This window comes from Phascolarctos cinereus, unplaced genomic scaffold (genome assembly GCF_003287225.1).
Source record: "Phascolarctos cinereus isolate Bilbo 61053 unplaced genomic scaffold, phaCin_HiC Scaffold_726;HRSCAF=1367, whole genome shotgun sequence".
Classification (NCBI taxonomy): Eukaryota; Metazoa; Chordata; class Mammalia; order Diprotodontia; family Phascolarctidae; genus Phascolarctos; species Phascolarctos cinereus.
In genome coordinates, this window is record NW_027556098.1 from 131,389,021 (window position 1) to 131,411,762 (window position 22,742).

Genomic DNA, 22,742 nt, shown 5'->3' on the forward strand with positions numbered 1-22,742 from the left:
TCTCTGCAGAAAGCCTATGAACAAAGACCTCATTCATCCAAACAGGTAAGATTTTTTTTTTCCATCATCACATCGCCAGGATTTCTACAGTTGGGTGGTTGAAAATTCAGGAATAGTCACTCCTTGTAACTGGTCAACAGGGGAGAATTAAAGGGCAAAGTGTTGGGTAGAGACCACAGACACCATAGATGTTCAGAAAAGGAAGCCATTACTGTGCACTGGGGTGGTTAGGGAAGCCTTCACTCATGGGGTGAAGCTTGAGCTGGATCTCCTGGAGCTATTGACCCATTGGGTCCTTGCCTTTCTCATCCTTGAGAGGAGACATAGAAAATTTTCTTTTGCCTTCTCCCATCTCACCTCCCGACCTGTTGAGTTTCTGTGATACTTAGAACTCAATGCAAGAGCAGGGAGGCTGCTCTAAGCTCACCAGGGCCATGCTTCTGGTAAAGGGACCCATTTTCAGGAGCTCAAAAAAGTGCTTGGGCAGGGTACTCACCAGGTAGTCCATTCAAAGTTTCCTGTCTGTGTAACTACTATGGGGGCTTAGTTGACAACTAATTTCACTGCAGAGTGCCAATTGGATGTATTTTAGCTGGTTAAGGGCAGAAGAGAGGCAAAATAGAAGAGTGGAAAGTGCCCTGGATTTAGACAAGAAGTTGTGGTGGTTCAGTTGCGTCTGACTCTTTGTGACCCCATGTGGGGTTTTCTTGGCAGAGATACTGAAGTGGTTTGCCATTTCCTTCACTAGCTCATTTGACAGATGAGGAACAGAGGCAAACAGGATTAGGTGACTTGCCCAGAATTACACAGCTAGTAAGTGTCTAAGGTTAATTTGAACTCAAGAAGATGAGTATTCCTGATTTCCAGCCTTTTAGGTAGGAAGATGTAGATTCAAATCTTGCCTCAGATACTTACTAGCTATGTGATCCTGGGCAAGTGACTTAGCCTCTCCACAAAGTATGGGGGATGGATCCGATGGCCTCTTAGATCCCTATCACATATAAATCTATGATTCAATTAGCATTGAAGAGATTATTTGCTGGGGCCCTTTCAGCAGCCCCTTCCTTACTTGTCCTTTCAGGAAAGGGAAGGAGGAATCAGTAAGGACCTGACATTTTGCCTACTGGTGGGCGGTTAGGTGGCATAGTGGACATAATGCTTGGCCTGGAGTAAGGAAGACTCCTCTTCCTGAGTTCAAATCTGGCCTCAGACACTTACTAGCTATGTGATCCTGGGCAAGTCACTTAACCTTGTTTGCCTCAGTTTCCACATTCATAAAATGAGCTGGAGAAGGAAATGGCAAACCACTCCAGTATCTTTGCTAAGAAAACCCCAAATGGGGTCGTGAAGAGTCGGACATGACTGAAAAAATTAATCGTACAGTGATGGGCCTCCACTAGTTCCAATCCAGTTGCATTGGTGTTCACTTGGGCATTCATAGGCCTGCTTGTTCTTTTGACAATGATAATAATAGTTCACAATCATCTAGAGCTTTAACTCTAAGATTTGCAAAGTCCTTTCTTTTCCACAGCTTTGTGAGGTAGACAGTGCAAGTCCATTTTACATTTAGGAAAACTGAACTCTCTTACCTGAGGGAAGTCAAGTGAGTTGTCCAAGATTATATAATTAGAGAGGCATTGTGGCATGGTGAAAAGAGCATTGGCTCTGGTGTCAAAGGACCTGGGTTCAAATCCTTTTTTTTTTTGACGTTTACAACCTTGTATAAGTCAAAGTTGTGGATAAAGCCTCACTTTCTTCATCTCTGAAAGGAGGGGGTTGGAGTCAATGGCCTAGGGTTCTTTTCAGCTCTAAAGCTATGATCCTGATTCTTTGGGTCCCTCCTATTATCCTTATCTCATATCTCTGAAATCATAAGTAATCCCGGAGCCCCCAGGGCTCCCCAAGTAACTTTCCTGGGTCTAGGGACAAACCCAAGAGACGTTCCAGTTAGGATTCAGCCCTCACTCTACCTGTCTTCCCCTCACCCCTTTATCAAAGATCTGTGAGAGAGATTGGTTCCAGTCTTCTTTTGGGGATATTCTCATAGGGAGGAAGATGGGCTGAGAGTCAGAAGACATGGGCCTCTAATCCTAGCTCTGCTTCTAACTGACCTTGGGAAGGTCTCTGGCAAATGAGAGAACTGACAGCCCCTTTCTACTAGATACTATCTTCTTATTGGTCTTCAGGAACACCACACTGTTCTAGGTTATCTCATAGCTCCTTCTCTGTCTCCTTTGCTAACCAATGATACTCCTCTAGACACGTTAGCTCCAGGGTCCTCAGTTTCCTTATCTGTCAAATGACATATTCCAGGAATGTCATAAGGTTTAAATGAGATAATTAATTGAAAACTTTTTTACTTTCTAAAATATTTAAAATTTTGAATAAATGTAATGGGCTATTATCATTCAGTTTTTGTGTGCCCCAAAAGATTGGAGTTGGGGGTGGGGTGGGGTGAAGAAGGATTTTGGAACTGATCTGTTTATCAACTGAATGTTCAGTAAGGAGGGGAGAAGGGGAGAAGGAAGGGAAAAGGAGGGAATGACCAAGAAGCCCCTGGGATACATTACTGACAGAGTGGACACCTTAACAGGAGTGGGGAACCTGCGTTCTTGAAGTCACATGTGGCCCTCTAGGTCCTCAAGTGTGGCCCTTTGACTTCAGAAGTTTGGATTCAGTCAAAGGGCTTCACTTGAGGACTTAGAGGGCCATATGTGGCCTCGAGGCCACAGGTTCCCCACCTCTGCTAGCATATAAAAGCCTGCAGCATTATGTCACAGCAAAGGGAACAGAGAAATCACTCACTTCTACATAGGACTCTAAGGTTTACAAAGCAGTTTTTTCACAGAACCCTTGTTGGGGGTAGATAGAGCTACTCATCATTTCCATTTTACAGCTAAGTAAACAATCTCTACCCACTCAAACTCTTACAGAAAAAAAATGGCAGATTCAGAGCAATAGAGAATGGTTCGGTTCAAGTTCAGTTTGAAGAACATTTTAATATTCCTGGTTTTTTTCTGACTCAACAGATTTTTAAAAAAATACACAGATATGACTCTTGCTTGAAGGAGTTTACTAGGTGTTTTTTTTTTCAAATTAATTTTGGTTTAGTTCACATTTGTATTTTAAAAATTAGGTTCATTTCAGGTTTCAGTAGATTTACTGTGGTTCATTATGGTTTGGGCTTCCTGATCTGGTTTGGTTTAAGTGACCCTGTTTATTGTCATGGCTCATTACACAGCAACCAAATGGCCTCTTCCCCCTGGAAAAGCTAGTCTTTTGAGAGCCAGTCAGTTGAGACTGATGGCTCTTGGAGAGTCAGAGACTATGTTCTCCTTCTTTTGTTTTCCCTACAGTGCCTAGTCTGAGCCTGGGTACACAGTGGGCATTCAGTAATAACTTGGTAAGTGAATAGACAAATGAGTAGATGGATGGATTGATGGAGCTATGCTGGCTGAATGCAGAGCTGGGACACCTAGGTTGCAGTACATGATCATGATGGAGGCTTGATTTTTGTATGCTCCACTTTAGCCTGTATTTGAGACTATTACTGTTAGTTGGACATCATTATTGTTGGGTGCTTCATCCAGGGCTCAATGGTAAAGCTATAAATTTAAGAATCATAAGACAACAGATTATCCTCCATATGACACAAATAGCTAAGTGGTATAGTGGTTAGAGCACAGGACCTGGAGTTAGGAGGATTTGAACTCAAATACTGCCTTAGACATTAACTAGTTGAGTGACCCGTCCACCTCAGTTTCCTCTTCTGTAAAATGGAGGCAATAATAGAAAAACCTACCCTTTAATGTTTATTGTGAGGATCTAATATTTGTAAAGCATGTTGCAAATCTTAAAGTGTTATAAAATGCTATCTATCATTGTTAAAGACTGCTAAAAACATTTTCATTTGCTAAAACCCTTCTGCAGAGAAGGATTTTAATAGGTCTGGTTCCTATTTAAAAAGGTTCACCAAGTGTTTTAAGAAATCAGCTTCAGTTCATGTTTCAGCAATGCAATATTTGGGTTCTGGTCAGCGGGATTCAGCAATTTTAAGTTCAACTCAGGTATTACCTCCTGATAAAGTCTGCCCTCATTTCCTCAGCTAAAGAGTGGTTTCTTCCTCCTTAGACTTTTACTGTATTTTTGTCTAGAACTCTCTTTTACCCATGCTATACTGGAAGGAACACTGGGCTTGGAGTTAAGAGACCTAAGTTAGGACTCACTTTCTTACACTTAAAAGTTATTTGACCATGGACTAATTATATGATCTCTGAGCTATAGTTTCCTCAGGTATGAAAGAAAGGGATAATGATAGTTTCCTTCCCTTTTATCTAAGGTTGTTACGAAGGAAGCATTTTATAAACCCCTAAATTCCATACAAATCTAGAGAGGTGACATACTGTATAAAATGCTGGATTTAGATTTAGGATAGACCTGAGTTCAAATCCTGCTTCAGATACTTACTAGTGAGTGACCCTCAGCAAGTCACTCAATCACTGTCTACCTCAGTTTTCCTCATCTGTCAAGGGGAATAATAGTAGCATCACCCTCTCAGGGTTCTTGTGAGGACCAAATGAGATAATATGAGTAAAATGCTTTGTAAATATTAAGGCGCTATATGTGTCAGCTATTATTAAGTATCAGTTGTTCTATCTTGTATCATTTTTATTTGTATATATGTTCTATTCCCTACTACCCTCCTGAGATTATAAGGTCTTTGAGGGTAGGGAATAGGTAGTGCTTTGCACATAGATGATCAATAAATGTTTCTTGTTGCTTTTTAAAAGGCTACTCATTTTTGAAATCGAGATGGAAAAAAATATTTGTGTTTAATTCCATTCAGCAAGATTTACTGACACAGTGAATGAACACTAAAATGAGGGGAATAGACTGTATGTGTTGTTGTAATTCGGAGAAAGGAAGAAACTATGAGTTTCATGGGCTAGAGAAGTCAGATTAAACTTCATGAGGAATGAGGAACTTGATCTGGACCCTGGGCTGGACTCTAAGTTTTGGGTAGGACTTGGATAGATAGATGGTGAAGAGAAAGGAGGATATTGCAGGAAGGGGACCCAGCATGAGCAAAGATGTCACCACCCTGGCTGAGGTGGCAGTGATGCTGAGCCAGCACATGCAAGGGATCACAATGAAACACTCACAGATGACTTGGACTGTGCCAACATTATGATTGTACTGGGTAGTTGTGTTTTGGGGGATTTGAGGAGGAGGAATTGAGGACCATACAGCCAGGAGTAGTCATACACTCATCATTATCGTAGGGTTTTGTAATAGTTTCAGGTACTCTCAGAAGTTGACTCTGACATTGGGGAGCCTCCAGAATTCAGGATAGGCGTGCATTTCATCATTAAAATGTCCAGGTGACTTATCTTATATGACTTTGTCACTTTTCCCAGAATGCCAACGCCTAGGAAAGGGCCAGGGGAGTTTTGAGTGTATAGCTAGCATGTACGTAGCACCTACTATGTGCCAGATATTGTGCTATGTGCTTTTATAAGTATCTCCTTTGTTCCTCATAACAACCCCAGGAGGTAGGTGCTATTATTATCACCATTTTTTATTTGAGAAAATGGGGGCAAAAGAGGTTAAGTGACTTGCCCAAGGTCACATAGCTAGTAAGTATCTGAGGCCAGATTTAAACTCGGACTTCTTTGACTCCAGGCCCAGTGCTCTAACCACTGTGCAACTTAGCCATATGTGTGTTTTCTCTACCTCTGGGTATTGTGTGTGCTGTTACCTCTCCATGGGCTAGGCATGTTAGTCTTCTAGCATTAGGTGATTCTGTGATTTTTAAGGACTTTCTGAGACAGCCCAGGCTACATCCTGGTTTTGGTTCTGCCTTTAGACTGTTCCCCATCAACCTTAAGGGTGGAGTGGAAAGCTCAGAGGCATAGAGACAGAAATGAGTATGGTATGTGCATGGTGGGGAACACAGGGGACTGGCCTGGTTGGAACAGAAAGTAAATATTGAAGAGCAGTATTTGCCTTTTTTAGCTGGTGAGAATAAGAGTTCCTAACCTGAGACCTACTGACCAGCAGTCATCCAAGAATAAATTTCAGGGTATCTGTGAACATTGACAGGAAAAAAAATCTATCTATCTATCTATCTATCTATCTATCTATCTATCTATCTATCTATATCTACTTATCTATCTTTTCACTAATCTCTAAGTAAAAATTAGCATTCCCTTCAATTATGATTGAAAAATATACAAACATTATTCTGAGAAAAGTTCCATAGGCTTCCCTGGAGTGCCAAAGGGGTCCACAACACACAAAAGTTAAGGAACCCTGAGCTAGAGATTAAGTTCTGAAACCCAACTCAAAATGACCATCGGCTTCTTTAGGTCTTCTTTGAAAATCCAAGAAAATTTAAAGAATGAAACCTCTCTAGCCTAATCCTTAATTCCCCAAAAACTAATTGCTGCCTCCATCTCTTCCAGCGTGTGACAAAGACTCTGTCTGCTAACTGGATATTAGTGTCTTAGCTCACAGGTGCTTGGCTCTCTCTGTGCCTATGTTCTGAACATAGTAGGTGCTTTATCAATGCTTATTGAACTGAACTGATGAATGGAATCTTTTAAATGGGTGCTATTGTTCGAGATAAACTGGATATTGGGGGGAGGGCTTCCCTGCCACCCACTTCCTCAATTCCCTTTTAGAATCTGCCTTTCTTCCACAGGAGCCTCCTCTGTCTTTGGGAGAGGCAGCTGGCAGGAGTGCTGACCTCCCAAGAATATAAACTCAGAGCCAGCTAATCAATATTCCATTGCGGGGGCAGCTCCCAATGTGGTCAGTAATTACCACAGGGATCTGCCTTCTCCCTTAGGAACTGCACCTCCTTTTTCTTTTTCCCTATGTGAGAGAACAAAACATACATACATATAGAACAGTAGAACAACTTTCAAGCTGTTGAAATATTTAGCTTTTCATGTTTCTCACGGAAGACCAAGTCCATTTACCTTTGCCCTGCACCCCCCTTCCCCTAATCTAAAATGGATAAACATAAACATTCACAGACACAGAGATAGACACTATGATTCAATTACATTTAAAGCCCTTTGAGTTTTCTGTTTAAATGCTATGCCCCTCCTTCCTCCCCTCACCTCCCCACACATACACAACCAAGCAATGTCCCTTAATTCTGAACAGCATCCTCATTGTGTGCTCTGGCTGTTGGGAGAAGTCCTGGCTTTTCTCCCCAGGACTACAGAAGGCTGGCTGGCTAGATTGCTTCAGGATCGCTCCGTACATCATGAGGGAATTCAGCTGAGGTCCTTGTTCTCTTAGGGTGTGCTCTGGGTTCCCAGAGGTTCACTCTAGAGACAGAACAGAAGGGGATGCTGGAGGAAATTACAGGTATTGGTGCTTGCTGCAGAATCTACAACTGAAATACACTCCCCAGCAATCCTGGAAATAGGAAAATCGGCTCAAAGAGGCTATTATAATCTCTCTAGGAAGCCACAGTCCCATGGATAGGCTGAATCACCATCTCCCCAGTTGCTGTGCAAGACATAATTAGGTTTCAGCTCAAAGCTATTCATGGGTATAAGCTAAGTTAAAAAAAAAAAGTCCTGATCATAAGCTAGAAATCATTTTGTTCTGGTTGTTTACCCAGAGTTTGGGTTATGACCCTGTAGTGTGATTTCTTCATTCCCAGACAGAATGCAGTCTAGTGGCCAGGTCTACCAATGGTAATGACAATACTAACTGATTTTCCTATATAGCATTTTAAAGTCTGCAGAGAACTTTACATACATGATTTCTTTTTGAGCTTTTCAACAACCCTGTGAGGTGGGTACTTTAGGTATTTATTAATGTGCGATTTCATCTGAAATTCCTGCTGTGTAAACTCCTTGCACTGAAGTAAATTAGTGTCTCACTTGTAATTTATAGGTTCCAGGGGCTGCCTGGGATGTATAGAGGTGGAGCGACTTGCTCATTGTTACTCCATCAATACGTGTCAAGAGTGGGACTTGAGTTTTTCCTGACTCTAAGGATGGCCCTTTATCTACTATACCAGTTTGCCTCTCAATAATAATCACGGTATAATAAAAATTATGGGACATCTTGATAACACAAAACATAGAGTGCCGGGCCTGGAATCAAGAGGACTTGAGTGCAAATCTACCCTCAGACATGTACTAACCATGTAACCCTGGGCAAGTCACTTAAGGCTGCTTTGCTTCAGTTTCCTCATCTGTAAAATAAGCTGGAGAAGGCAATAGCAAATGACTCCAGGATCTTTGCCAAGAAAACCTAGGGGCAGCTAGATGGTTCAATGGATAGAGCACTCACCCTGGAGTCAGGAGGATCTGAGTTCAAATCCAGCCAGAGATACTTACTAGTCACTTAACCCTGATTGCCTCAAAGAATTGTGGTTATATTTTATACTTTCAAAATCTTGGGGTTATCATTAACTCTTTTATCCATCTCATGTCTCATAACCAAGCAGAACACTATAGACCTCTGAAGAACTGAAGCCAAGGATCACCCAAATAGCAATGGAGAGGTACATGGTTGTTGTAATCAGACTGCAATGTGTTATAAATGAGGAATTATGTAGGAGAAACAGTGCAAAGGATATTATTAAAGAAATTTATGATTGAAAAAAGAGGTGGGTTGTGTATATGAAGACAGCAAGGGATAGCTGATGGACCAGCCAGTATGCTCCATTGATATACAAGTTGGGCAAGCATGGATAGGTCGAAATTTGTATCACTAGAGAGAATACCCACATCAATGCCCTTGGAATATTGAAGTATGGATAATAATTCTGCAGAATGAGAATTTCACATTGGGGGAAACTCACATAAATTAAACCAAAGATCCATCAAAGTATCTACTTACTTCTTTCTACTCAAATTCTTTTCTTTTCTTTTCTTTTTTAAATTAATTTATTTTGATTTATCAACAGTCACTTCCACATGCTTTTGAGTTTAAAATTTTTCTCCCACTTCCTCCCTACCACCCTCCCCAAGATGGCACACAGTCTGATATGGGCTATACATATACATTCCTGTTAAGCATATTTTCACATTAGTGATGTTGTAAGTTAGAATTAAAACCAATAGGAGGAACCATCAGAAAGAGGAAGTAAAACTTAACAGAAGAAAAAAAATAGCAAATAATATGCTTCGATCTACATTCAAACTCCATAGTTCTTTCTTCTTTGTGGATAGCATTTTCCATCACGAGGTCTTTGGAGAAGTCTTAGATCCTTGTATTGCCGGGAAGGGTTAAGTTTATCAATATTAGTCATCGCACAATGTGGGTGTTATTGTGTATGACGTTCTCTTGGTTCTGCACACTTCACTCAGTGTTAGATCATATACATCTTTCCAGGTTTTTCTGAAGTCAGCCCGTTCATCATTTCTTATAATGCAAGTATTCCATTACATTCATATACCACAACTTGCTCAGCCCTTCCCCAACTGATGGGCATCCTCTCAATTTCCAATTCTTTGCCACCACAAAAAAAAAAGCTGCTATAAATATTTTAGTACATGTGGGTCCTTTTCTACTCAAATTGTAAATGGAACTGAACTCACTGATGCAGATATGAAGCCTGCATCTTCCATAAACCAGGACATGTCCTCCCAGAAATTCACCACAGGAGGTGCAAACAACATGAGGCTTACACACACATATGTGAAGTTAGATAACAATGTAAGACAGTAAGTGAACATTAAAATGAGAAGTATAGCTGTATGTGTTGTAGAAATTCAAAGAAGGGAAGAGACTATGAATTCTACGGATTGAAATAGGATAGGAGCTGGGTAGAGGAGAGAGAGGATATACCGTACAGGACAAAATCCGATTTTATAGTTTTTAGATCTGTTTTCTTCTCTGGTACATTAATACATAGTGAGGCCGTTGGTTCCTGGAGACTTCTCTGTGCCCTATATAGTCTTTCTTATCCAGGACTGAAAGATTCACTATGCAGCATACACTCACTGAAATCTTGCTCACACATTCACTTTCTACATGTCCTATATGGTCATCCCATGCATTATTTCTCTATCCACTTATAGCTTTCAGGCTGGTCTCTAAGCATCCACTTAACCAAACACCAGGAGCAAAACCATGTCCTGACACTCTTCAACAGGCTAGGAGAATGGCAGGCATCTGTGCCCTCTTGAAGCCTCCAAGGCAAATGCTACTCCTTTCCATGTCATCCCTGAGCAGGGCTCCTGATATATTTGCATTTGTGGAATCATAGATTTCGAGATGGATGAGACTTTTGAGGTCATCTAGTCCAGTCTCCTTATTTTAGTTGAAGAAACCAAGTACTAAGGAACTGCCTAAGGCCATACATTTAGTGAGCGGCAGAGATAACTCTTGAGCCCAAGTCTTCTGACTCCAAATCCAGCACTTTTCCCATTGCACCAAAATGCCCCATTCCACCAAAATGCCCCATTCCCAGGTATTTGTCTATTCTTAGCCTGCTCTTTTCCGATTCTCTACATCCTCCCAGGGCTGGGAGCCCCCACTGAGTGGTCCCCACATTTGTCTTTCCATGTCACTTTTCCCTAGGTCCTCAGGGAAGTGAGGCTTCCCCACTTCTGCTTACCGGAAGCTGGTCATATCTTAGGTAAGTAGGAAGAAATGTCTCTACAAAAGGAAGAGGGAAGTTATGAGGTTAGGCAGTAGAAGCATTCTCCTAGCAGTCTGTGAACACACCCATCAGGAGACCAGGCTCTAATTAAAGAGGAGTCGCAGGATTTGTATTTTTCTGGGAGACAGCAAAGCACCATTGTGTACACTCTGTGGTTGTTGGAATGTGTGTTGTATTTGGTTTCTGGTGTAAGGCTTCTATGTGTGTTTGTATGCTTTCCTTGTATGTCTGTCTGAATTATGCTGTGCTTCATGTATCTTTGTTTATACATGTGTATGAGCTTGGCTCCTGAGTGTGTAAAAAGTTCATAATTTCTCTATGTTTGTATATATTTGTGTGGATGTTATATGTGTATATGGCTGGCTTGTGTGTGTGTGTGTGTGTGTGTGTTGAGTTCTCCTGAGTGTGTAAGGTGTCTTGCCTACTGATGTATAATGTCTGCGTATGTGTGCTGAGCTTTTCCACTCAACTGAGTTTTAAAGCAAAGCAGGTCTTTTAAACCATATTTGTTGGTTTTCTCAATGATTTTGCCTGGGACACAGGTGCTCCCTCACGCCAAATCAGGCAGAATGTCTCAGAGGCCTCCTAGTGCTTTAATACAACCAAACTGTTAAATTATCCCACTCTGACAACATACTACCTATGTAATCCTGGTCAAATAACCCATGCTTCAGTTTCCTCATCTGCAAAATGAGGAATTGATTTAGATACTATCTTAGGTCTGTTCTAGGATTTATGAACCTATGATCCCATGACCACAAAGCCTCTCCTCACTCCCCTTCCATACGCAACCCCATACTCCCAGGTTGGTCACAGTGATTGGACAAAATGGGATGGATTTGGTTATGTTGGCTTTGGGGAGATATGCCCTTAAGCTCTGTCTTCAATTCAGTGTGTATGTGTGTGTGTGTGTGTGTGTGTGTGTGTGTGTGTGTGAGAGAGAGAGAAAGAGAGAGAGACAGAGAGAGACAGAGAGACAGAGAGAGACAGAGACAGAGACACTGCGGAGGAGTCTTTTTCTTTTTCTTGGCTACAGCATATGTAGAGAAGAACCACCTAGACTTTTTTATTTCTGTTTAGTCTTCTGAGTTGGCTTCCATGGAAGTCTGCTTATATGACAATTTATGAACTACAACAGAGAAGAATGTTCTGCACTCAATAAGCTCTTAATAAATGTTCATTCAATGCAATGGGATGACATAGAATCCCGCCTCTGATGCTTACTTCTTGGTGAGCTTGGGCCAGTCACTTAACTAACCTCCCTGGGTCTCAGTTTCCTCATCTGTAAAATGAGCAGGTTAGATTAGATGATCTCTGAGATTCGTTTCCACCCCATGGAACTGAAGTAAACAGAAGAGTGAGAAAGGCTCCTCCATACCCTAGGACTGGTTGGAAAAAGTTGCCTATTCCATGTACACTCACTGACCTGAAGGATTCCATGGATGATAATGGGGAGAAAAGCAACAGCCCTTACATCGGGATTCTTTGTTTTTGTTTTATTTTATTTTATTTTAAAATTCTTTCACCTCACTTCTGGGCCAATCTCATTTATTACTTATTTTTAAAGTCTTTATGGAGACAGCACTGCAGAGGAGAAAAAACAAATAATAGCGGGTCCTATATCCTTTGCTACTTTGAATTTCGCCTCTGCCTACAACCTGTAAGTTGGTTCTCAGCTGTTTTATCTGTCATCAGATGGTTTCTTCAAATAAAACTTTGTTGTTGTTTCAGTTGTGTCTGACACTTTCTGACTCCGTGTGGGGTTTTCTTGGAGAGATATTGGAGTGGTCTGCCATTTCCTTCTCCAGCTCATTTGGCAGATGAGGAAACTAAGGCAAAAAGGGTCAAATGACTTGCTCAGGGTCAGTATATACTAAGTGTCAAGTGGTTGGTACAAACAGTAAATATTTAGGAATTCAGAGGAAGAAGTATTCATGGTATATTGAGGTGATTGGACAGTTTTTTGTGGCCTCTTAGGCTTGAGCTAGTTTTTTGTCTGGTGATCACTTACATAGACACACTTGAGAAAATAGAGAAGAGCTCAGAAGGTGTTGTCAAGATTGGAACTGTGAATTAGAGTCATTTTCACCCAACTATGTGTGTTGATTGATTAATTCTCTGCCTAGGACTTCAAGCTCCTTGAAGCACAGACCAATTGGTAAGACTTCTCCAGGGAAACATACAACACAGGATAAAACAGACACAGACATACAGGAAAAGCCACTTAGGAAACTATTTCCCATAGCTGCATCTCTCTATTCTACTAAGAAAAGGTCTCATCAGATTTCTTACTTTTCCTCCTCCTCCCCTGCTCTGCCACTGAAATATAATTGCAGCCTAAATGTCGCCCCAAAGACCCAGGTTCTCTCTACATATGTATGTTCCCTCTGGGTAGCTTTGGTGGAAGCTGTGTGAGAGCCCAGCACCACACTCCTGCCCCTCTGATTATGATAACCATCAAACGTTAATGATTTGGATCTGAAGGAGAGAGAGAGTATTCTAGGCAGAAAATATAGCATGAGCAAAGATTCAGAGACAGAAATGACCACTGTGTTTTCAAAAGATAGGGTTTGACCTCTTTGGTTAGGGTAACTACTAGGCCAATTTGTCCGTGACAGAGTGGAACACTAGGGGGGTAATAAGAGATATAACACTGGAAAATCAGGTAGGGTCACATTGGAGGGGCCTTCAAAGCCAGTCTAGTGGATATTCTGCAGAAAATAGAAAATAATTGGAATTTGGTAGGGCAGTAGGAACAGCAAGCTGAAAGTAACATTATAGGAAGATGGATCTGGCAGTATTCTATGGAATGGATTGGAGGTGAAGGGGAAGGGGGAAGAGAGACTGGAACTAGAAGAACCCTTAGGAGACTACAGTGGAAATCCCAGTATAGTAATAAGAGCCTAGAATAGGGGAGGGGTGAATTACAGAGGAGCTGAGGAAGAGAATTGATATGATTAATAACTAATCTGTTTCAGAAGCTGAAGGATTGAGACGACTCCATTTATAAGATAAATGGATGTTAGATATTATACACCATATGTGCCTCATTTCACAGATTGAAAAAAAAAATCCAAGAGTTTATGTGACTTGCTGAGGGTTTCAACGGGAATAAGTTGCAGAGCCAAGACTCAAAATCCATCAGCCTTTCCACGATCCATTGCTCTTTCTTCACATGTTGCTTCTGTTGCTTTCACAGAGAAATGGTGCTCCTGGATTTGGGGTTAAAAGTCAAGCAGAATTATAAAGCCTGTTGATTCTCTGAAACCCAAAGCAAATTAGACCTCCTCGTACGCCAAGAATATTAGAAAGACACCTGCAGAACAGTGTGCTCACACTCTCTTTGCTGAACTTTGGTTTCTATTGAGCAGGATACAAGGATGATGAAGGAAAGATAGCCTGTTTATCTTGGCACGTGGAGAAAAAACAATATGGAAAGCAGTTTTGGACAGGAATAAGCTCTTTTTTCATTTTTCATTTTTCATAGTCCTTTTATATCCCATGTTGTTGTTTGGTTGTTTCAGAGGTGTCTGACTCATTGTGACCCCATTTGGAGTTTTCTTGGCAAAGATAGTAGAGTAGTTTGTTATTTGCTTCCCCATTTACCCCCCAGTATCTTATATATTTACACAGATATACATATACATACACCTACCCACCAAGGGTGTTAGGCTGCTTGATGCAATGGTAAAATAGGCTATTTTTACAGTCAGAGGACCCACATTTAAATCATGGCTTTTCCATTTTCTAATTGTATGAACTCGGGCACATCATTTTCCCTTGTTTAGGCCTCATTTTTATCATCTGTAAAAAGAAAAGATTGGACTAGATGATCTCCAGCTATATATCTGTATTCCTAAACAGGGCAGGCATTATTGTCTCTGTTTGGCAGATGAGGAAGTTGACTTCCAGAGACACAAAAGTGACTTGATTGGGACCACACAGCAAGTAAGACAAAGAGGGGTGATGCTGGAAACCAAGTTTCCTGGCAGAGGCCAGGTGGACACTTGCCTGAGGACATTCAGCCAGTAACTGTAGGAACTGGGAATGAGGATAACATGTACTTTTCTAGTTCTGAGGCTGCAATATTAGGAAAGAAATGAGACCAGGAGAATAATTTTCTCCAAAAAAAAATGTAACCATGACCTCTCAAGCTTCTTCAGAAATTTCAGTTGTCCTTTCTAGCCTCATCTAGTGAGGAAAAAGAAGCCTGGTAGAGTGGGCAGAGAGGAGAGAGTGGCACATGTGGTGACACCACATGTAAGAGATGGCTTTAACATGCTTCAGGATTCCCAGTTATTGAAAGCAGCTTCTACCTGAAGGTCAGCTGTTGCCTTTGCATTTCTGCCTGGAACTACTAGTAGCCACAAGTATTGAAGGCAAATAGATTGTGTGGAGTCTAGGGCAGCTAGATAGCACAGTGGATAGAGTTTTAGGCACGAAGTCAAGAAGACTCATCTTCCTGAGTTTAAGTCTGGCCTCAGACACTTATTAGCTGTGTGACCCTGGGCAAGTCTCTTAACCCTGTTTGTTTTAGTTTCCTCACCTGTAAAATGAACTGGAGAAGGAAATGGCAAACCACTCCAGTATCTTTGCCAAGAAAACCCCCCCAATGGGGTCATGAAGAGTTGGACATGACTGAAAAATAACAAAAGATCGTGTTCTTGAAGTAGTCCTGATTTCTGTAGTCTGAAGAGAGTTTGAGTGTATAAATACAGTAAGAGAGAAGCAAAGGGAAGTTTGTAGATATAGCTGGGCAACAGAAATTTAACATTTAGGATTCCGAGGTATATTAGAAGCTACATGATGCAGAGGATAGAATGTTGGATTTAAAGCCAAGAAGACCTAAGTTTGAATCTTGTTTCAGACATTTAATGGCTAGGTGAAAAAACTTTAATTTCTACCTCAGTTTCCTCATTTGAAATATGGGAATAATAATAATAGCACCTGTTTTTCAGGGTTATTGTGAGAATCAAATGTCATAATTTATGGAAAGCTCTTTAAAAATCTTAAAGTTCTATATAAATTCTAGTTATGATGATGATGATAATGATTATGTATGTGTCCCTAGTGGACAGTGTTTATGTGCTTTCCTAGTTGGTCTACCTTTGGGAACAGCCTTAGGAAATTATAGTCTGTTTCCCTAAAATGCCTCACATATATTTCTAGGTATGCTGTCCAACAGCCAGGCACCAACAAATCTACTTCTTAATAGAATGAGGGTGGAAACCTAATTGGAGGGGGTCATGAAAAGACTTAGAGCTGAAGAAACGGAGGCCTCAGAAATAGACAGCTCAGACGATGGGCTGGTTTTAGTTTGTGAGAGACTAGGTGATGACTGGATAGGAGGGAAGGGTTGAGAGGTAGACCCATAGCTAGAGTTGGCAAAACGTTGAGATTGGCAGTTTTCTTTGGTGCCCCGTGTCTTTTTCAGTGGCCCATCTTGGTCCTTTGGTCACCCAGTGCTCCCACCATGGATAATAAAACTAAATTTCCTTCCTCTTGTTTCCCCCGAGAGATAATTTGATAAATTGTGCTTTTTACCTTAATAAAGTGTTAATAATGTTTGTAGATGATAATAGTTTTGTCCATTACCCTTCTCAAATCACATATTCGCATTTCAATAGGGGCCTTCTGTATCTTAGCTCAAAGGAGTAATGTGGGAATTTCTTAGCACTATGACAGGCCATTGGGGGAGATATTTGTGGCTAAGGAGACCCTTGTGGCAACCCTCAAATTACAGTGATATAGGTTAAGGCCAGGTCTACTTGCTGATGTGGACTGTCAGAGAATGCTGATAGCTAAAGATGATATTATCATAGATTTAGATCTGGGAGAAATCTTCAAGGTCATTTAGTCCAATCCCCTTCATTTTACAAAGGAGTAAACCAAGGCAAGGCAAGGAGGCCAGGGGGGTGTTTTGCCCAAGGTCACGAAAGTTAAAAGTAGTAGAGAGGATTAGGAAACAGGTCCTCTGACTCTAGCACTTTTTCCACTGTACCAGGCGAGAAGAGAGGAATGTATGATGTAAAAGGACCCTGGACTAAAAAAAAAAGTCCTGGAAGGGAGGTAGGGATGGGGGTGGGAAACCTAACCAAATCCCCACCTCCTACTCCTGTTGTTAATGCTATCCTGCCGGGAAACTACTTTGTATATATGTTATATGTATATATGTTTTCTGAGTATAAGTTGTTTCCTTTCAAAGCAATTTAAACTCATTGGAGCCAAGGAGCAATATTTTTGCTTGCTTCTTTTTTATCATTGTATTCTCAACACCTAACACTATCTGGCATATAGTGGTAACTTAATAAATGCTTGTTGAAAGATTGAATAAGTGAATGAAGGCTAGGTATTAAAGAAATTACACTTTAACAAGGATGACAAAATGTAAGTAAATGAAATGATTAGAAAATAAGACACAAGTATATTTAAGGTGCTGGGGGCTTGTGAGATAGGTGTAGAGAGAATGGTTGTGGTTTACGTTGCGTTGGAGAAGCACATATTCCACTCAATAAAATGACACTTCTATCAGTTGAATTGCCTTGTAGAAAATTGCAGCTTGGGTCTTTGACTTCTGATGATGAGGAAATAATTTCCCTGGCTGGTTTATATAATTAGCCACCAGACTGCTGGAAGGAAGGGTGGCACTGCTGAAAAAAAATTGCTGAATTTGAAGTTGGAGGACCTAGGTTCAAATGCCAGTTTTGCCCCTTACTTCTGCATAAGCTGGGGGAAGTCACTTCACCCTTACAGGTCTCATCTATAAAATGAGGGGGTTGGACTAGGTAATCTGTAATTTCCCTTCAATTCAATTGGACAAGCATGTATTGTTTTTCTTCCAGAACAATGTCAGGATCCAGAGATACAAAGACAAAACCATAACAGTCTGCTCTCTAGGAGCTAACATTCAATTGAGAAGGGGGTGGGGGAGAGCATTGAGGGACAAAATAAGATACAAGGATAGTAGCTTTGGAGCTACAAGAGATTTTAGAGGTCTAAAGCTACGATTTTATTTATAATAGCTAACATGTATATATTGCTTTAAGTTTTGCAAAGTACTTTACATAAATTATCCCATTTATTATTTAGATTTTGAATGTATTTTTATTTTGTTAATTATTTGTTAATAACATTTTGACATGATTGTATTTTATTATTGTTATTATTATTATCTAGCTGTAGGCAGCTAGGTGGCTAAGTGGATAGAGCTACAGGCCTGGAATTAGGAAGACGTGAGTTCAGGTCTTCTGCTACTTTAGAGCATTAGACACTTACTAGCTATGTGAACCTGGAAAAAAAAATCACTTAACCTCTGGCTGCCTCAGTTTCCCCATCTGTAAAATACGGATAATAATATCACCTACCTGGCAGGGTTGTGGTGAGGACTAAATGAATTAATAACTGTAAAGCACTTAGCAGGTGTTTGGCATATAGTAAGTGCTATATAAATGTTATTATTATCGTTATTATTATTATTATTATTATTATTATTATTATTATTATTATTATTATATCCTAAAATTTGCTAGGGGGTGCAGTGAATACAGCACTGGGCCTGGAGCCAGGACCACCTGAATTCAAATGTGGCCTTAGACATTTACTCCTGTGTGACCCTAGGCAAGTTGTTTAACCTGTCTGCTCCAGCTTCCTTGGCTGTGAAATGAAGATAATAGCAGCTACCTCTCAGGGTTGTTGTAAAGATCAAACAAGATAATATTTGTAGAGAGTTTAGCATGGAGCCTGACACAGAGTAGGTGCTTAATAATTGTTTCCTTCCTTCCTTCCTTCCTTCCTTCCTTCCTTCCTTCCTTCCTTCCTTCCTTCCTTCCTTCCTTCCTTCCTTCTTCTTCCTTCCTTCCTTCCTTCCTTCCTTCCTTCCTTCCTTCCTTCCTTCCTTCCTTCCTTCCTTCCTTCCTTCCTTCCTTCCTTCCTTCCTTCCTTCCTTCCTTCCTTTCCCTTACAACAACCTTGGGAGGTAGGTGCTATTAGTATTATCATTTTACAGATGGAGAGCTGAGGCAGATTGAAACTAAATGACTTTCCCAGGGTCATACAGATGTCTAAGGTGAGATTTGGATTCAGGTCTTCCTGATTCTATGTCCATCACTCTATCCACTGTGCCACTAAGTCTTTATTGAGCACCTGCTATGTGTCTAGACAGAAAAAGCATAAGTCAAGTTTCCTTCCCTCAAGGTGATTATGTTCTTTTTAAAGAGCATGAGACTATAAAAATCCTTTGCTCCATCCTGCTGCTCATTGTTCCCAGCTCAACCCTATAAACCCTCCAATTCAGGGTCCTATTTTGTCCTTTCCTATGCCCAAATTCTCCACCAGGTTTATCAAGGACTCTGCTCTAAGAAGGATTTGGAGGACACAACTGACTCCCACTTACCAGCCAGTAACTCATGGAATCTTTAAGCAGGACACTTGACTAGCCAAACCAGAATCATAGAGTCTCAGGGCTAGAAGAGATTTCAGATCCATCTTATCCAATCCGTACTTGAACAGGAATCCTTTCCCCAACATCTCCAATAAGTGGCCACCTACACTCCACTTGGAACCCTCAAATGAACAGGAATCTGTTATCTCCAGAAGCAGCACATTCAACTTTTGGACACTTGTAATTCTTGTGAAGTTTTTCCTCATATTGAGCCAAAATTGCCCTCCTGAAACTCCTTCCCCTTTCTCCTAGATCTGCCCCTTGAAACCAAACAGAACAAGATTACTCCTTCCACATGAGAGAAAGATCTCCAGTCTCTTCATTTAGTCCTTATATGGCATGCCTTTACTCACCAAATGGGCCTTCCTTATCTTAATGCTTTCCAGATTACGTCCTAAAATATGGTCCCCAGAACTGAAGGTAATATATACACTCTTAGATGTGGTCTGATCAAGCTGAACCTCTGTCAATGTAGCCTAAGATTGCATTAGCTTTTTTTGACTATCCTGTCACACAGTTGATGCATATCTAGCTTGCAGTTTACTAAAACCCACATGCAAACTGTTGGCTAGCCATACCTCCCCCATTCTCTACTTGTAAAGTTGATGTTCTGAACCTAAATGTAGGATTTTACATTTATCTCTATTAAATTTCATTTGATTATATTTGACACATTATTCTAGCCTGTCAAGGTCTTACCAATTGCCATCCAACATGTCAATTGGCTCTTTCAACACTGTGTTATCTGGAGATTTGAGAAGTTTGCCATCTATACCCTCATTTATGCCATTGATTAGAAATGTTGAGCAGCACAGGGTCAAGGACTGATTCCTGAGATACTCCATTAAATACCTCTTGCCGAGCTCACATGGAGCCATTACACAACTTTTGGGACCTGCCCATTCAACCAGTTCTGAATCCAACCAGCTGCTGGATTCTAATTCTGACTAATAACAATAACTAATTCTAGTCCATATTTCTCCATGTTATGCACAGGGATAGCATGATACATCTTGCCAAATACTTTGCGGAATTCTAAGTATGGCATCCTCCTGATCTACCAGTTTAGTAACCCTGTAATTCAAAGGTCCAGTCCTATTCTCTTTTTTTGAGTATTGGGGTAACCCTTGTTTCTCTCCTTTCTTACTCCTGTCTCCCCTATGATTTTCCAAAGATCACTGATAGTGATTTAGCAATACAATCCACCAGTTCTTTCAGTATCTTGGGACTTAGTTTATTTAGGTCTGCTGACAACTTGTTGAAGGCAGGGAGGTGTACTCTAAATACATTTTTTCATTTATTTATTTGTTTGTTCATTCATTCATTCATTCATTCATTCATTCATTCATTCATTTATCTTAGTCTTTAATTCCCTGTTAGCCACTTTTTTCCCTATTCTCCCCACTCTGACTATTAATTAACCAGAGGAAAAAAAAGAAGTAAAATAAGTAGTCGGTAGTTCTGCTTTCTTCTTGATGCCTGTGATCATAGTTTCATCCACCTCAAGTTGCAGTCCTATCCCTTCTTTGATCATCCTCCTAGCTCCAACATAAGTCCCTTTTGTTATCCTCAGCATTTGTCACCAGCCTCAGCCTATTCTGAGCTTTGTTGCTGACACCATGGTTCTTTTTTTTTAAAATAAGCTTTTATCTATGTCTTCTGTTTCTTACATCATCATAGTTATCCCAAGTAATCCTCCTCATTCCCCTCCCAGAAAGCCATTCTATATCATAAATAGTATTTTTGGAGAGGGGAAAAAATCAGCACAACTGATTGATATATTGGAAAAGTCCAAAAATAGATGCAATGTGTAATACCTGTGGACTTCCCACCTCCACAAAGGGGTGAGTTGGTGGGGTGTCCTCTCATATTTCTTCACTCCAGTTCTTTATTATTTTGTTACATTCACTTTCGAGTTTTTTGGTATTTGGTCGTTCTTTCCATTTATATTGTTGTAGTTGTGTATACCGTTTTCTTGGCTCTGCTTACTTCACTCTGCATCAGTTCATGTTGACCTTGCCCTGATTCTCTTTATTCCTTATACACATCATTTCTCATGGCACAGTAATATTCCATTACATTCATTTATCACAATTTGCTTAGACACTATCTAAACAATGGGCATCCACTTTGTTTCCAATTCTTTACTATTACAAAAAGGACTACTATAAATATTGTGGTATATATGAGGACTTTCTTCTTATCACTAGCTTCCTTGAGGTATAAGCCCAGTAATGGAGTCTATGGTTCTAAGGGTATGGACATTTTAGTCACTTCATTTGCATAATTCCAAATTGCTTTCCAAAATGGTTTTATCATTTCACAGCTCCACTGACACCATGGTTCTTACAGAACCACGTCATTCATTTCTATATATCCTCCATTACTTACCCTTGCTTCTATGTATATGTATGTTTAAAATCCAAGCTGGTCACTGACTTCCCTATGCATTCACATCATTCTGACAGACAGATACTTTCTCTCCAGAGGGGAGAGAAAGACATTTAGTGAGAACCTATGAGTTTATAGACTTTCAGAAAAATTTCAAATTTAGTCTGAACAGTCAAATCCATCAAAAATATAAATTGAACATGAAATTTGTGACAGTAATTCTAAAGATAGAGATCTTTCAAATGAACCTGTAACTTGATACATTCGGCATGATCCTTCTAATGATATAGATTACAACCCACCTATGCCTTCCCATCCATTATAACTCTTATCCAGGGCCTCTCATAAGTTCACCATTGAGCATCAGTTAGTCAGTCAAATAGCACATCTACTACGTGCCAGGAACCCAATGTATTAGAGCCCTTCCTTGATTTATTCAGAAATTGTGAGGCTAAAAGAGGAACTCAGGCTGCCCATGTGTCATCCCTTGCCCTCAATTTGTGATAGCCCACCTTCATTTTCTATCATACAGGTCCCTGATGACACACTTTACTCTAATTCTTCTCTCAGGTTCCTAATTTATTATATTATTTGTTGTATATGCCTTGTTCATTCTCACAATTCACTTCTCCATTGAGTTTCAGCTAAAGCCCCACCTTCTACAAGAAACTTTTCCCAGTCCTTAATCTTTGTGCTTCCACTTTGACAACACACACACACACACACACACACACACACACATACATATCTATATTTACTTTATGTATCCCTAGCACTAGCACTTGCACATAGTAGGTGCTTAATATATGCTATTTGATCAATTAATTCCTTCATTCATTTCCAATTCTTTGTAGAACATTGTACTTCATATTTGATAACCATATAACTTAAGGGAGCTCACAAAAGACAAAATAAACAATTTTGATAATATAAAATTGAAAATATTTTTGTACAACCAAAATCAATGTAACTAGAATGAGAGAAATTGCCAAATGGAAAAATCTTTGCATTAAATATCTCTGATAAAAGTCTAACATCCAAGATATACAAGGACTTGAGACAAATAAGGCCAAGAACCATTTCTCAGTAATTCAGTAGTCTAAGGATATGGACAAATAGTTTTTCAAAGAAAAGAAATGAAAACTGTCAGCAGCCATATTCTTAAAATGCTCCAAATCACTTAAAATAGATAAATATAAATTAAAGTAATTTGGAGGTTTTGCTTCATACCTTTCAAAACTATCAAAAGATAGAAATGGTTTTGGAAGAAAT

At 40.2% G+C, this 22,742-nt stretch overlaps 1 protein-coding gene across 1 annotated transcript in view; it reads left to right on the forward strand.

The window, feature by feature from the left end:
• The window catches only part of ARHGEF4 (Rho guanine nucleotide exchange factor 4), a 499,313-nt gene that overhangs the window by 24,696 nt on the left and 451,875 nt on the right, over nt 1–22,742 (forward strand). The window contains 1 exon segment of the mRNA XM_020967146.2: nt 10–45. Within this exon segment, the coding sequence (XP_020822805.2) occupies nt 10–45 (36 nt within the window).